Source organism: Pseudonaja textilis, chromosome 5 (genome assembly GCF_049901715.1).
Source record: "Pseudonaja textilis isolate UNSWEBS1 chromosome 5, rPseTex1.2, whole genome shotgun sequence".
Taxonomy (NCBI): Eukaryota; Metazoa; Chordata; class Lepidosauria; order Squamata; family Elapidae; genus Pseudonaja; species Pseudonaja textilis.
Genome location: NC_141994.1, coordinates 60629849 through 60647564, shown reverse-complemented (window position 1 = coordinate 60647564; position 17716 = coordinate 60629849). Strand labels below are relative to the sequence as shown.

Here is a 17716-nt window from a genome sequence, read left to right as displayed (position 1 = left end):
GTCAGAAGCCTCCTCAGATGGTAACGCAAATGGTAATCACGTGAACCTGAGACACTCCAATCATAAATACATGCTAGGTGTCAAGCACCAAAATTTTGATTCCATGACTGCATGTACTCTGTGACAGTCATAAGCATGAGCACAGGTCATAAGTCACTTTTTTCAGCACTGTCATAACTTCAAACAGTTATTAAATGAACATCTGTTGAGGACTATCTGTATGGAAAAGCTACAAAAGGCTTTTGGCCTTTTCTTTTTAATTTAATTCTCTTTTTAAAATTACGAATATTCACCTTCAGAAATGTAGCATACATAGAAGTTCTTTCCAGAATCAAACATTGGTTTCATTGCACTGAATTGACAGCCTTCACCACAATGTCAAAACAGAATCGTGGAACATGACAGGTATCAAATAAAATAAATTAGCCCATATGGCAAACTACACCATTAACCATACAGCTGATGTCCCAAAGGTGCTTTTTTTCAAGAGACGACTGGACTTTCTGTTTTTTTAATTAAGTTTTTTTTAATGTATATGAATATTAAATACATGAACAGTGTGGCTTCTGGGTATTGGTTTTGATACCCAACAATAGTAATAAAGTTAAACTTTCTGGTTTTTCTTTGAAGAGGTTTTGCTTCTCATCCAAGAAGCTTCTTCAGCTCTGAATGGATGGTGGGGAATGGAAGGATTTATACTCCTTGCAGACAGACTGAGAATCTCCATAGACATGCAGCTGATGGATTTTTTAGGGAGCAGCACATTATAAACACGGACTGCACTGTAAATGTTTCTCCATGAAATTCCAAAGCTACCATTGCCAAACAGAAAGAGAATACCAAGCTATAAACTAATAGGCATAAAATTTAGCAGTTGCAAATCTAATCACTTCAGTCCAGGCTGTACATCATGAGAAAAAATATTATTCCCATTGTGGAATCATTAGCCTTGGATTGAAAGTTGCTATAGATTTCGTATGGTATGTGGGAGGATTCCAGTTCCCACTGTGATAAATTTATTCAGCAGGAGGTACATAGCAAATTGAAGGCAGACAACAGTCTAGTTTTTCTTTAAAGGAAAATCAAACTCAACAAACAGTGGGAGAACTGGCATCTCAAAGCCCACAACGGAACCAAAACCTAAGATCTCCTAGGGAAAAGTTTGTAGCAACAGCCAAACATGGTCAACCTAAAACAGACCAGAAAAAGCTGCAACAGCAGCCAGAACCACAACTCAAACCTCACAATATGTCAACCTGGGATGCATAAAACTGCCTGGATAGTTTAAATTTAGATAGGTAAACATGCAAGTTGGAAGAATTGGCAGTTATTCAAGTTTACTCAGGTAAGCTGTTAAGCAGAAACAATTAGGCTATTTACAGGAAAAACACAGCCAGCCTCCCACCCCAGGGTTCAAAGGGAAAGAACATTAAGATCAAGGATCTAACTTTCAGAAAAAGTGCAGGCCCACACAAATGTGGTTGCAACAACTGTTTATTCTAGGTTTACCCATCTGAAGCAAGTAGCATCCAAAACCTGGAGACAGGACATCTTAATTTTAGTTCACGAAATTTTTTTAATTAAAAATTATTTCTATTTGCATTCCAACTTTTCACCTACAAATGCCGTTCAGTCTGATTAACAACAATGCAAGATAAAAACAAACCAATTTGGTTCAATCTTTAGAAGCCACCAATCGATTTCACTAACTACAGAGGGACCTCGGTACTCATCATTAACTGATTCTGGGAGGTGCAGTGAGTACCAAAAATAATGAGTACCAAACAATTTTTTCCAGTAAGGAATAATGTAATGAGTCACTGGGCAGCCGACACCAACGAATTCTTACTTGTGCGTTGAGTACCAAACAAATGATGAATACTGGGATTAAAAAAAAAATCGGGTCAAAATGTGTTGAGTACCAAATTCGATGAGTTTCAAAGCACCACTGTAGATGTTTAGAACAGATGTAGGAGAAAGACATTGACACAACTGGAATTTGTGCAGCTTTGTGTTCAATAAATAGCCACCCAGTGAAGCAAAACATTACTGATGGCCATCATGGTCATCCACTTAGAAAAATCCTTGGAACTGCAATTTGGATGGGGTGAGGTATGAGAATCTTCCAAGGGATTCTCAATGTAAGGATGGAACTTTCCATGAACATTAGATTTCAGGACCTGACCTCAGAATCTTTTTGCATGATTGTAGGAAATGCGCAATCGTCCTTCCATCAAAATAATGCTGCAAGATAGTATGCTGGTAAGGCACATTCTAAATGCGAAAGAGAAGTGTATCATCTTCATCATCATACTCTTTTAATGACCCCATAATCCTTTGTAGGGTGGAGTCTAGACAACTGAGTGGAGTTGAGTGTTTACTGGCCGGATGCCCTTACTGTGACCAGAGAAAGAGTGCATGACACAGAAAAATTCCATGGAGAAAGGACTTGATTTGGCCTAATGGGAAGTGAGAAGTACTTGTACGCTACATATTTAAAGGGCAGAATATGCAAAGAATATGTATGTATGTATGTATGTAGGTTTGTATGTATGTATGTATGTATGTATAAAAATGAGAATGGGAACCTTTACACAAAACCTTCACAACCATATACTCTGCAGTTAAGAGTTAATCTAAAAATAAAATATATGAATTGAGCGAGTCTAAAGGCAGCCAAAGGAATGTGCTATATAATATTACATGAACTAGATGAACTAGAAGGTACCCCTTTCTAAGAGAAGGGGGATCTCTTTTTGGCCCCCTTGGGCACAGAAACATGAGATACGAAGCCTAGAAACGCAGGAAATCTAGGTCTGGAATGAAGCCAATCTTCCTGTCCAATTCTGCCTCCTCTTCTGAATTGGCATTTGGATCTCTTCAGAATTTTTTTTTTTCATTTTTGCTATAGAAGTAATGAAAACCTGCTTTCATTAATAATTGGCACATTTATTGTTCCATGTTGTTTCATGTGTGAAATATGGATTGGCTGCATTGATTCTAGGGGTACCAAAAGCTTAAACTTTTGCACGCACAACTTTACTTCTCATCTCTTCTTCCATAATCACCTCTGTAACAACTCGGGTTGAGTGACTCACATCTACTGATAGGCATTTCGGTTTTCCCCATTGGGTACGTGCATGTGGTTGGGTTAGGTAAGAATTCTCTACCTAACAGGCCAGAAGAGTCCCTACATACTAGAGTTATTTAGCAGATATTACAATATATAGAGGCTATGTGTAAACTGGGCACACCAAAAAGTATTTATGAAATCTGGATAAGAATTTATGATATTCAAAAGGGAGGTGGCAACTGACACCCTGTGAACTTGATTGGGTTCATGTTGATCTGTGGGCCAGATCTAAACACTAAGTTTGACACCCCTGCATTAAACTTTCTTCCAACTGAGATTATTACATGGAATACAACTGTGAAGCATATTTACTTACAGACTATAAACTGATGCCATTTATGTATGTTACTCCATTCTAAATATTTTGTGAGTATTTTTCTTTATTTTAAAAGACTGCCATTCCCTGCGTGAGGTGCCTCAGGTAGCTCCAGAATATTTATCAAAAACTAGCTTGTTTAATTCTTTGAATAGAAGTAATCTAACTTCCTTTTCCTGTCTGATTTTTTTAAAGACATGCATCCAGGTACAGTATTTAATCAATAACATCTTTGCAACGGAAACTGGGAAACACTAAAGTTTCTTCAATTTCTCCAGAACCAGAACAATGGGAAAAATTCACATTATCACATTTTTATTTTAAAAGTTCTTTGGAGTATGATAGAACACATGTGCATAAAAAGGATTGGATAACAAAGTACACTTTATTCCCTAACAAAGGTCAAGTCGTTTTAGGTCAGTTTTGGCAAGTGTAGATATATATTATCATTGGTGGAAAAATATTTAAAAGAGTTGAGGTTTTTCTACAGCACGTAAGTTAAAGGCAATGGAAGAAAATCAAGGCGATGTTAGCCAAAGAGCTCTACACAATCTGTGTCCAGTCTATGTATCGGTTGAAATGTTTGGCTTGTCCAATATAGAAAAGGAAACTATATGACCTCACCAAACACCAAACACATCCTCAGCAAACCAGAAATTATAGTTGTTATGTATATAGTGCTCAAAGATAAAAATCATTGTGCAAGTATATAATTGGTTTCTCAAAACTTAAGATGTGGATAAGAATGCCCACATTACTAAAGGTGAGCTTGTTTTTATATTTTATATAATCACTTTTAGACTGAGCCAGTCAAATTAATTCACTGAGATTGTTTTTTAACTGTAAATCATCTCCCTCTGTCTCTCTCTGTGATGTATTTTTATGGAAATGTTTAACAAAGTAAGAACTAAAACAAACCAAAATAGAACAAAAAAGAAGAAAAGAAAAAGCAAAACATGCCAAAAATATTTTAAAAATTAAAAATATGTAAAGAGAGATATAAAGTAGTGGTTTTTGAATTTCTCCACAGCAGTTATCTAAAGTTTCATCATGACTCTTTTTTCTATAATCTATCTTAACTAATCAACAAAACCAAACATCACAAATTCATATTTTTTTCTTTTTGACATAAAATGTCCACAAGGGTTTTCCAGTGACTGATAAACGTAAATACTATCTTTTCCCTAATTGAACAAATCAATTTAGCCATTTCAGCAGGTTATGCCATCTTCACAACTATCCCAAAGGTGCTTTTCAAAAGGCAATTGGACTTTCTTGGTTTTTTTTCCTTGAAAATATTTCACTTCTAATCCAAGAAGCTTCTTCAGTTCAGCTTCTTGAATGAGAAGCTAAAATGTTTTTAAGGGGAAAAAAACCCAAGAAAGTCCAGTTGTCTTTTGAAAAGCACCTTTGGGACAACCATGACCTGGATGACTGAGATTCTCCATAGACATCTTCACACGTAATTCTTTTATTGTATATTATTATATAATAATATCTATTATTTATATATAAGTGGCTGCTTTCCTATACCACCTAGAGCAGTGGCCCCCAATCTTTTGGGCACCAGGGACCGGTTCCGTGGAGAGATGTTTTTCTGTGCCCCAGAGGGACCATGGTGTGCTGCCTGCATCCTGTGGTTGGGGCTTCCCTGGTTTGCACGGCCCGGTTTCTGGCATGCCGTGGCCCATTGCCAGTCCACCCACTATGGCGTGGGGACCCCTGACCTAGAGTGACCTTGCTCAAAATATTCCTACGGAGAAGAGAGTTTCAGGTTCTTCACTGGCTCTCCAATATATTAATAGAGAGAGTTTTGGGTGGGTGTGTCATTCGTAGGGTGTCAGTAATACAGTATGACTAAATGAAGTTTCCCTCAAGTGACCTCTCTCTTCTCTTGATCCAATCATCCCAGGTTTTTCACCCAAGAAGTCATCTTCTGGGTTTCAATCTATTGCTCGCTAAGTTTTGCTTTCCGACCGACTCCTCTTTCCAACCTTCTAAACACCTACTAGCCCTATTTAACTCAAGAGCTGTTGAATGTTCTCTCATAGCCAGACACTCAAATGAGCTATAAAAGTGGCAGTTTTAAAAGCTGCAGGCAAACAATGTGGAAGACACAACACGGAATGGAAACAAAGATTTCTATAAATCGGACCAAATAATCCTGCAGTTCTGTAAAAAAGATTTGGTTCTCTCCAAAGACTTGAGCTGTTCCACTTCAAATTGCAGGTCACGGGTGATATAGCAAAATGCACCTCCATATAAAACATCCCTTCATAAAGAAAACAAGAGATCACCGCAACCATAAACCTTCTTCTTGCATTCTGGATTTTCCTGAGCAGGCAGTATTTTTTGTATACTGTTGAGAAGATTCCCAGACTGACATATTATAGCCCAAAGACAGTTTTACTGCCCTGAAAAAGTATGTCTAAGTCATTATGATACCAGTAAGAGGCCATATGCAGCTTCAAAGACCACAGCAATCTAAACTACCCTGATTCAATAACTTAATCTGAAGCAAGAAGTATGTTCCACTTCAATGCAAGGGGGAAGTTGGTTGTGCCTGCAACACACACCACAAGTGCCATCTGTTGAGACACTATCACAAGCAGCATCAATCATACTGTTTACAACTGGGTCAACAAAGCTGAGAACGCAAATACAGCTGCTTGTTGCATATATATGAGAAGAAGTACTATCTATATAGTACAGATAAGGGGGGAAAGCAGAAGTTGTACTTGAGTCTGGTAGCCAAAAGCTTGTCATAATGTATATACACACTGCTGTACAAACAGGGCAATAATGTGGCATATATCAAGCCCAGCTCTGCTGTATATTTAAAAACCACCCCAATTCATTTAACCAAATATGGTTGGGTTGAATGGGGCCTATTTTATCTTTGACCAGCACTGCTACAGCACACAGATAATTTTGACTTTCTCAGCACAATAGCCATCAGCAATGGATACCCTCCAAAAGTACAGCTCACATAATTGCTATCCGTGTTGTGTAAAAATTATAAAAATGGAAAGACCATCCTTTGGAAAGCTTGAGATTAGCAGTGTCTGCTATAGATGATTTAAGTAAAGTGGGATATAAAGTTGACAAAATATATAAATATATGCATATGTACAGTACATCCAAGAACCACAGCTGGATTTCTAATCATACATTTTTAAAGCAGCCACAAGAGGTAAGTTAGGACAGTTGCACTGATTGTCCTGCTGACTTTCTTCAACTCAACCCTTTATCAAAGACAATTAGATCTGAGTTCTCATATGCCACGGTACTTTAGGTTCTGGGAATAATTCTCAAATTTAAAGGCACTTAACTCTACTCCCCAAATACTATTTCAGTGCTTACACACACACTGATACTAGCATATAAATAAAGGTTATTGACCTTCAGAATGGACACTGATTAACAAAATGGAAAGGAAAAACAGTAAACGATTCACAATTACAAAAATTTGGAATCTGAATGGTCACAAAATCAGGTCACATTGACTTAGTATTGCTGGTTAGGGAATTATATGACCAAAACAGCACCAGATCTGGCTTGATTTATGCTATCTGAATAGTATTTAGACGTCTCTCCATGCTTGTAGGCTCCTGAACTGAGATCTACTTGTGTAAACAGATAAGATTCCTCCCTTCCATTGTTTTAGACAGGGCTCTTTCAGTAATTAAATTAACCTGAGGTCTCTACCCTGCTAACCTTGTTCTCAGTGTAAAAGGAGAAAGGACTAGTCCCCAAGGGCCTAATAAATTGCTTTGCTCAATCCAAGCAATGGCTCATTCTAAGGCTAGCATCTTTCGATTGCCAAAGGCCAAATGGGATGTCTACAAACCCAACAAACTTGTTGCATGGACCTCTGTGATTCTACTGGAAGCCTAAAATTGGAGAAATAGCTCTAGAGCAGGGGTCCCCAAACTTGGCAACTTTAAGTTGCCAAGTTTAGAGACCTCTGCTCTAGAGGCTGAACAGCAATCTCCTTTGCGCTACCTTGATGTCCTGATCAGAGCCAGAAGCATCCTTACCACGCCGTTCCATTCAAAAACAGCTGCACTGTATCAAAGGTTGTGGCGCTGCTTTTATTCATCTGTCAAGTCATCCTGTTGGAAATTCTGGACTTCACCCAAAATGGGATAAGGACCACCCAAAATGAAAAGAGGCCAAGCGGAGCAAACTGCCCTTTAGGAGTCTCAATGCTGGAGACCACTTCCATCCCCCAGGCAGAAGGGAAGCCCCCAAGCAGCAGACAGGAGCAGCCGTCTCAATGCTCAATGCACCTCGTTTTGACATTAGGTTGCCAGTCCCTAATGTGCATCGAAATTTGAAACAAGAGGAATCAGGTTTCAATCAGGAAACCAAACAAGGACCTAAAGTTTATTGTAATCTTGCACCTAAGGACCTAACCCTCTATACTCAAAATATTGCCCTATTTCTATATGTTGGGCAAACTAATTAATTCTTCAAAAAATGGTTTGGCTGCAGATTCTTGGTACCTTGGGTATAGGGGTAAATGACAGCAAATGATATTTGCTCCTCTGCCTCTAATTTTGGACAAATCCTGCACCTGCACTGGATACCTGTCAGGATCCCTTTCGAAGACAAAAACTGAAAGAACTCAAGGCGGGTACATTAAAATGGCTTTAGGTGAGCGCTGAGGCTGTTTTTTTCCCCAAGGTCTTCCTCTAGTAAGACAGTTAGGGGAACTTCACTTCCCGGATCCCATGAACTCCATTCGGTTTTGCCTCCTGCACCGCGAAAAGCCCGACTTGTCAGCAGCCCCTTTCCCTGCGCCGAACTCACCGGCCCAGCCCCCTCCCAGGGACTCCAGGGGAACCGACTGCGCTCAAACAAGGGCGCAGAGGTTTAGCCACGCCGGCGAAAGTGAGAACAGCTGCGGGGTTTTTGCAAACACCCCGAAGTTTTCCGCTTCGGGAAAGAGTCACCCTTGCCTCCCCGCCCCCATGCAACAGTTCCTTGAGGGCCCCCAAAGGTGCTTTTTTTTACGAGGCAACTTGACTTTCTGGGTTTTCTTTGAAGACGTTTCGCTTCTTACCCAAGAAGCTTCTTTAGCTCTGAAGAAAGTCCAGTTGCCTCTTGAAAAAGAAAAGGCACCTTTGGGACAACCGCGACCTGAATGACTGAGAATCTCCATAGACATTCCTTGCAGGAACTCGCCCGTAACGGAAAGGTGCTCCCAACTCCGCGCACCTTCCAGAGCTCCCAAGTCGCGCGATCCTACAGAGAGATGCGCGCCGAAGAAAGCAGATCCAGATGCAGATTCGGAATAAACCCCAGCCCGGAGCAGCCCTTCTCCCGCTCCTGCCCTGCCTCCTCCGCAGAGCCCGAGGGGACGCCAATACGTGTCGCATTCCCGGGATGAGAGCGCAACGTGTGAATGAGGGCAGAGTTTTTTTTTTTTTTTTTAAGTTTCATCTCGGCTAAGTTTGGCTCCAGAAACCGCGGCGCAACCCCCAGCCGCCGCCCGGATCACACGAGGCATCCGCTTGGAGCTGCCTTGCTCGGAGGGGGCGCCCCTACCTGCATCTGGCGACGCCCAGCCGGCGATGCGATGCGCAGCTGCCTGCTTCGGCCGTCCGTCTCCAATTAGTCCCGGCGGTGCGGCGCGGCAGGTGACTCGTGTCTGGGCTGGCCAAGACGCGGCAAGGTCAAGGCGGGAGGCCGCGAAGCCGGCGCGCTGGGCCGCCTCTGGCTGAACCCTCCTCCGCCCGATCCCCTCGCTTGGCCGCCGAGCAGCCCGGGGAGATCCCGCTCGATCCCGCAACTCAGACGGGCCGCTGAAGTTTTGTCCGCTGCTGCAGCCGCGACGGAGCGCGCGGAGTTGTGGCTTGCATCGCAGGCGGGCAGGCAGGAGTGACATCCCGGGGGCTCCCGAAGAGGCTTCGGCCCGCCTCCCCCCACGCCCCGCGCCCGCCTCTCCACCCTTCCCACAGGCGTCCCCCCCCCCGCAGCCTCGCCAGCGTTGGGCACCGCCCGGGCGGTCCTTTCCCCCCACCCACCCCCCACGCCCCGGTACCTTCGCCCTCCCTCTGCCCCGCCCGATCCTGAGGTCCTCCCAGCACAACCTGAAATCGCTCTTCCTCCTCCCCCGCCCGATTCCTCCAGAACTGCTGCTGCTGCTGCTGCTGCAACGGGGAGCAAACTGCGACCCTCCCCTCCTCCCCACTCGTCCTTCCCAGCCCTCGGAGTGTTCTGGCTCTCCTGCTCGATCCCTGGCTTTCTTCTCCTTCTCCGCACCGCCCGGCTTCCTTTCCTGGATCCCCCCCGCCGCTCTTCCTGTGCGATCTCTCTGCCCTTGTTCCGACCCCATTTTAAACAGCAACAGGTCCACGCAGACGCAGCCGCTCACCGGCTATTTCTCTCTCTCCCCACCCTACCCACTTTATTTCGCTAACCCATGTTCGACTCCTTGGATTTCCCACATTGGGTCGCAACTGGTCCCTGTCTTGAGTGGAACCGTTGATGCAAGGGGGGCGGGTTTTCTCCCTCTCCGTGTTTTGCCCCTGGCACCACCTGGCTGGCTTTCTGCTCAGCTCTTTCTGAGAGCACAAGGGGGCAGAGCCACGATTGTTTTTCCAAGCACAGTTTAATGATCAGAGCTGCACAAACTGCAGCTTAACCAAATACCACCTCCTCCTCCTCCCCTTCTTCTTCTTCTTCTTCTTCTTCCTCTTCCTCCTCCCTTTCTCCTCCTCCTCCTCCTCCTCCTGCATTGGAGAAGATAACTTGCTTGAATGCTGGGTGGTGACAATGATTTTTAAGTACTGTACAAGGTCCCATGTTTATGTGGCACTTTAAAAGAAACCATGTCGGGGTAGGAGAGCACATAGTGATGTCCTCTCAGCAGCCATTCTTCTGCCAGCAACAATAGAAATAAAAGTTAATGATTTGTAAAATAGCAAATAAAGAATTTATTTGGAAATTAGAACAATAGTGCTACTGCTTGCGGTTAGAACCATCCATGACAAATCCAAATGTAACTCCCAGGGTCCCAGCTGCCCTAAACTACAAACTTGAGACTATCTTGGCAATCCTAGGCAATGTTCAGTCTTGGACATATCCTAAATAAGCTTCTCTAACTTTAATTGGAGTTACTTTTTCATGGGCATGTTAGCATGCTGGACAGTAATGAACAGTTAAATCTGTTCCAATTTCACTTGTCAATGTTTTAGGAACTCTTTTGGTCCAGAAACCAGTACTGTTGTCAAAGAAGCATATAAGCAGATAACATCTTCTTACCACATGCACTAGCAGCAAGGATCTCCTTGTGTTCTCCGCTGTACTGATGTCTTTCACAGCTTATGTTCCTGCAACAACTTTGGTAGCACTGTGTCACTTTACATCCAGGTACTTGGACTCAGCTTGGTAATAAATAAGAGGATTCTATTTACTTGTTGCAAAAGGAAGCAACAATTTTGCAGGATGTTGGTGGTTTCCAAGCAGCTGGCAAGGAAGGGAAAGTCTCCTTGTGCCTACATCGCTTCCAGCAATCTGCTCAGGACTGTATGGAGGGATCTATGTATGAAAGAGAGTTGGGTAGAATAATGTGGTTATTTTGAAATGTGCTTATGTACATATACATATACACATACACATACACATATATACATGCATATGTATGTATGTATGTATGTATGTATGGTATTCGGCTTTGTTCGGGTATTTTCCCACGTCATTATAGTTGTGCTTTTAAAGTTTACTTTACTACAACTTTACTACAACTTTAAAAGCACAACTATAATGACGTGGGAAAATACCCGAACAAAGCCAAATACCATACATGTAAGTACCCACGAAAACTTAAGAAAATATGTATGTATGTATGTATGTATGTATGTACGTATGTATGTATGGTATTCAGCTTTGTTCGGGTATTTTCCCACGTCATTGTAGTTGTACTTTTTGAGTTTGGCAACGTTTCAGCGGGGTCTCATCTGCCATCATCAGGCTTCTGTATTGTGTTCATCTGAACAGACTAAACAGACTAAACACTAAACAGACTAAAACACTATGACAGCATACTATCAGCTCTTACTGAACTGATGCACTCTACTAATAACTATTTGCATATAGCAACTTACAACATTGTCCTTTCCATTTTTTTCAGGTGAATTTTCATAGGGTTTTTTTTCAGGTGAATTTTGTACAGTGAGTGTGTTTTACTTTTTGTAATTTACTTCATAATTCTACAAGCAACAACAGAATATGTATGGTTGCATCTCATCATAGTGATAAACAGATTATACTTCAATAAACTTATTTTTATATCCTTAATTCTTCTGTGATGACACAGATATTTTGTGGTGAAGATAGTTGTCAGCATCTGAGAAAATAATTCTAATGTAAAGTTGTAATTCTGATTCTGCACTCAATTCCTTAACTTTCAAAATTACATGGTGGTATTTATAAATAGCTGAATGATGTGGTGCTTGGATTGTAAAAAAAAGGCATAGATTGTCATATTTAATTTTCTCCAGAATTATTTCTAAATTTAATCTCTCTCTCTCTCCCCCTCCCTCCCCTTTCTCCCTTCTCTCTCCCACCCTCCCCCTCTGTCCCTCCCTCCTTCTCCCTCCCTCTCTCTCTGTCTCTCCCTCCCCTCCCTCCCTCCTGCCCCTCTCTCTCCATCCCTCCCTCTCTCTCTCCTTCCCTTCCCTGCTCTGTCTCTCCCTCCCTCCCTCCTCCCCTGCCTGCTTCCCTCCCTCCTTCCCTCCCCCACTTTCTGTCTCTCCCTCCCCTCCCTCCTTCCTTTTCCCTCCCTCTCTCCCTCCCTACATTTTTGAGAACCAAGGACTTCTGTGAATTCTGGACGACAGTAATGATGCAAGGTGAGTAAAATAGGTCCTACAGGGGACTAGTAATTTTAGGATTTTTTTCTCCTTGGTGTAGAGAGGTTTTTTAAAATTTAAATCTTATTATTGTCTATTTCCTCATTCAAAGGGATGAAAAACTGGAAAGACAATGGGGGTTGGATGTGGTCCTGGATCATAGACTTCCATTCCCGCAGGCCATCAGCTGAAGACCACTGCTGGGTTGGACCTTGTGGCTGGGATGCTGGGAGTTGTAGCACTCAGGAAAAAAGCTGCTTCAGTGTCCAATGCATGTTCACTTGTACAGCATCTGTCTGTAATGCATTGTATATGCCAACAAACTGGGTATGTCTGCCTTCAGATTTCTGTCCTTATTAAATTTGTGCAAGTTAGAAACAGACACTCTGACTCCAGGCCAATCCATTCTAGCATGGAAAGTATTCTAAGTAATCTCAGATTCCTGAGACTCGGAGATTTACGCCATTCCTATTATTACCGTTAACTGGGTGCCAATTTTAAACAACTGGTTTATTTTATGACTTCTAATTAGAGATAGGTTTAATTAGTTTTTTAAAGATAAAAATTAGTAAGCAAGCCCTATCAATAAATCAAATTTTGATTCTAATGGGGTTGAAAGTGGAAACATTATACTTTGCTTATGGACATTGATGTTTGTATACACATTACCACTGTGTATTTATCAGAGTTATATTCCACAGAGGTGGGCTGCTGCTGGTTCGCACCGGTTCACATGAACCGGTAGTTAAGATTCTGCGCAGTTTGCTGAACTGGCAAATCCCACCAATGCCACTTGTTTCTCAGCCTGTTTTCTGGGCCATTTTTGGGCCTTTTTCCGGTCTGTTTTTCAGGCTGTTTTGGTGTCAAAAGCGACATAAAAATGACCTGAAAAATGGCCAAAAAACAGGCCAAAAACAGGCGGGGCAGGGCCAGCCAGTGGCGGGATTAGCCCCAACCAGCTGAAGTCTACCTTTGAGGTGATGTCATCCACCCAGTCACATGACCAACCGGCCACACCTACCCAGCCAGAGAACCATTTGTTAAGTTATTCCAATCCCACAACTGATATTCCACCATTATTTTTGTACATCATGTTCCCATTTACCTGCAGGTTCGCCATCACGGGTATAGGATGTCCTGCTTGAGAGGGTCCCTTCCAACTCTGTTCATTGGTAATTCTGTAAATGACATATGTATTATAGTGTTGTAGGGGAATTGGGATCATTTTGTAAGAGAAGAGTTGATGTTTCAAGGAAGAAGGATGGATGCACAATAGGACTTAGTTTGGAAATCCCCATCTAGTTCTACTCACTACCTATTTCGCTTTCTACCTGCATATCTAGGAAACAACAAGGAACGAGAATCCCAAATTTTAATACATTATTTGTACATCCACAAGAGCTAGATGCTTGCTTAGACAGAAGTTTTGATGATGAGAAAGACAACTTTGCTAGATCTAGAATTCTAGATGATTCCCTTATCTTTGTGCAAGAGCAGAAATCCTAATGTAGCAAAATGGGAGAGAAAGATCTAAGAAGAGGAGTGGGATAAAATAGTAATCAAGGAGTAAGCATGCAGACTTTTCTGAATACTGAAATGGAAAATTGAAAACTGGATAAGACATACTCAGTATTGGACAGGGGGCTTGGATTAGGATATAAATTGTACCCTGGAGCCACTCAACTGATTTTCTTTCAGTTTTGTGCAGAGTGGCTCAAATGATTATGCTTCCGTTTTACATTTGCAGCCCCCAAACTCCAGGGAACTTAGGGTTGGCATATTTTTCCTTTGCCAGGACCTCTTTCCCACTTTCTTGGCTCTCCACCCTCCAAATGTATCACCCTTTAATAGATTTCATAGGAACCTTAACAAGGAACTTAAATTAGTCCTCATCATTTTCACAATCTACGTATATAAAAAAATTCATTTCCATGTTATTTACTTCAATCAACATTGGACATTTCATGTTTCTCTCACTTGCACTGGCAGCCTCTGAGCTTTTGTGAGCCATTATTCCATCTGGACCCTCAAGCTATAACCAAGATACAGCTTCAAGGAAAGAACTCAACTGCCAATGATATATAGTATGCCATCATATTGAGAAAAAAACCCCATATGTATAAGAAAGAGGGCTCTTGAAGCATTAGCTGTTTGAGAATGTGGTAATGTGGGAAGTTAGTTATGTCCACACCTAGATCAGTGCATATTATGTTTCTGCTCCGCGAGCTACATTAGGTTCAATTCGAGGGGATGGTATGAGCATTAAAGCCCTATAGGGCATGGAGCCAGGGTGTATGAGGCATTGCTTCTCCCCAATCACACCGATCTGTTCCATCGGGTCTGAGAGGGAAATGTTGGGGGTCTTGTTTTATGAAGAATTGTCATCTGGTGGAACCTAGGAGGAGAACCTTTTCTGCTACAGCTCCTGCCCTTTAGGATGTCATTCCCTCCTGAGGTGCCGTGGTAGGATTCAATTTTTTTTACTACCAGTTCTGTGGGCATGGCTTGGTGGGCGTGTTAGGGGAAGGATACTGCAAAATCCCCATTCCCTTCCTACTCCTGGGGGAAGGTTACTGCAAAATCCCATTCCCACCCCACCCCATTAACCTGCTTTCCAGCTCCTTTCTCCTGTTCAGGGCAACAAAAGAAGACCCAGCCAATCAGCTGGGACTCGGGAGGCAGTGAATAGATGGGGGAGGGGCCAGTCAGAGGTGGTATTTGCTGGTTCTCCGAACTATTCAAAATTTCTGCTACCGCTTCTCCAGAACTGGTCAGAACCTGCTGAATACCACCTCCGTTGAGGTGACATTAGCTCTGACCTTGTTGGGCTTCTGTAAGAGTCCGAAGACATCTGGTCCTCTGGCTTGAGGATCCATTGACTTTGGTGGAGAGTGTACTAAGTGGTTGCACTTTTAGGAAAATGAATGCTGTTCTCACATAGATCGTGTTGTTATAATTTTTATTATTTTAATGTTTTAATGAGTTTTGTTATGTGTTTTTGTTGCTTATTGCATTCCCTTGTAGTTTCAGAAGTACTGAAAAATGGTTAGAAAACGAACTAGTTCTTGCATGGTTCATTGACTGTGGTTCATTGATCCTGATTTGCATGATGTGTGGAAGTTCCATGATGTTAAGTGACACACAAGTTCTTGTCTGTAGAAAAGGCCAATGATTTCGGGTATGAATTTCCCACATTATCTTTCACTTTTTGGCTTGACCCAGAAATATTGATCCTGACATTTTGAACTGAATAGATGACTCTTAATACCAAATGGATGATCAGAATAAAAATAATTGCAACTTTTGTCCAGGTTTTTAGAGCTACGTTGCTCTTTGCTTCTTGGCCTCTTCAGCTGGACTGCTTTTCTGTGCAGTGAAGGAAAGAAGGGGTGTACCTGACAGGGAAATTGGTATTTTACTTCATCATGCTTGGGCAAGAAAGAAGGAACTATTGTCTTCAAAACTTTATAACAACAATAGCAATGTAATAGCTTTAGAGCAAATACTAGCTAATTAAAGGGAAACAGTTGCCTCAGCTTTACCCTGGCTGGAGCAAGTGCTTGGTGCCAGGATTTCTCACCCCAAGAAATGTGTTTGTGAGATCGGATATTGGCCTCCCTGCATGTCTGTAAAAACTTAACACTTTAGCTCCCAGATATCTAGGGGAATCAGAATATCATTCCTTGGTATGTGCAGCTTGGCTACCAATGGCTAAGATGGCTCTGTTTTTAGTAGGCTTCAAGCAAAAAGCCTTTTGCAAAGCTAAAACACCCCTCCCTGCTGGAATTCTTCTAGACAGGTAGTCCAATTGTGCGGATAATTTAATACTTAAATATTTACTATATGATTGTCTTGGGGGCAATTATAGGTTACTTCACTGAGTGGCAGAAGAGCAAACAGAATAATGTGCATCTGTTCCATTCATAGCCTATTTTGATGAGAAATGAAGATCTCAAAACTCTTGTCTCCTACTCAGTTTCAAAATTGTGTTCTGTCATTTGGGCTTTCTAAGTTGCCCGTATAATGTTAGACACATGTGGTTATTGTTAAGGCTACCAGCGTTGCTCCAAAAGGAAATTTACTGCAGCATTTTTTGCCTGTCCAAGCAATTACTGAGAAACCCACTTTTTTGGTGTGAGAAACAGTTAGTGAGATAGGGCAGCTGCTTCTTAGCATAGTATTTATGCTCTGCATGAGGCTACCTTTGAAAAATGTCTGGGAGGTTCCGCCAGTAGAGAATGTGGCTGTGTGAGCAATCTTGAACATCCAAAGAACGACCCGTGTGGCACCTTTGCTGTGCAAGTTGCATAAGGTGATGGTTTGCTTTAAAATCCTTCATGGCACGGGACCAGGTTATATAAGGAACTGTCTTCGCCCCGTCACATCAAGCCATTGCATCCATCAGGGAGTGAAGATATGTTGCAGATCCTTTCAGTTGAAGAATTCTGACTGGTGGGGTCTGGGAAGAGAGCCGTCTCTGCCGTTGGCCCTGTCCTTTGAAACATCCTCCCCGCAAAGGCAAGTTGGGCTCCATTCTCTTGGCCTTTCAGAAATGTCTAAATTATATCTATCTATCTGGCTCTGCCAACTCACTTGGAGGCTTCCAGAAAAGCAGGCAGCCATGGGCTGCTTAGTTCCCCAAAGGCCCTCACCTGCCTTTTAATTAACTTTTAATGTTGAATTTTAATTATCTTTGCCTCTTATCTAGATTTCATATACAGTTTTTATGTTTTAATATTTTACTTGTACACCATCCTTTGTGAGGGGGATGGGGACTTTTTAAATTAGATGATAGATAGTTGATAGATAGATAATATAGATAGATTGATGATAGATAGAAAAAAGAAAAAAGAAAGAAAGAAATGAAAAAAGAAGGAATATATATATATATATGCAAATATTTATTTGCAACCACAAGTTTTAGCAGCCTGACATTTTTGTTCCCTATCTTGTATGAGACACTGTTGGGATGCCCAGAAAGCCAGATTGAGCATCATACAGGTGAAGGAAAGGGATGGAAATATGTGAGAGAGAAGCAGAGGTAAGTTTTTAATGAACTGGGGAAGCTTCTTCCTAGAATCGCAGAAAGCTTGAGGTGTCTTTTGAGCTTCCTTCAACAACAGAATGGTTCCTTAAGCCTGCGTTGCAAGTAAAGGAATCTAGGTGTACTTCAGTCAGGAATCAAATAGATTAAGAAGAATGGAATGTAGTACGTTGAGCATCTATAAATATTTTCACAGAAAGCAGAGTGAGAACAATAGTTGGATGTATGTGCCAAAAAGAAGTCAAGAAGCATTGTGTGCGGATGTAAATAGGGAAGGTATGTAAAAGTTAAACATTAAGTAGAATGCCTTAACCATGAGAGCTGTGCTGCAAGTTAGTCTGGGAAATTTCCAAGCAAAAAGT

General features: G+C 42.0%; 1 protein-coding gene across 1 annotated transcript in view; it reads right to left on the bottom strand.

Moving 5' to 3' along the window:
- Positions 1-9328, bottom strand: part of WNT5B (Wnt family member 5B) — a 117732-nt gene extending 108404 nt beyond the window's left edge. The window contains exon 1 of the mRNA XM_026718338.2: positions 9003-9328. Coding sequence (XP_026574123.1) covers positions 9003-9008 — 6 coding nt within the window. The 5' untranslated portion in view covers positions 9009-9328. The remainder of the gene's footprint in view (positions 1-9002) is intronic.
- Positions 9329-17716: the final 8388 nt, after the last annotated feature.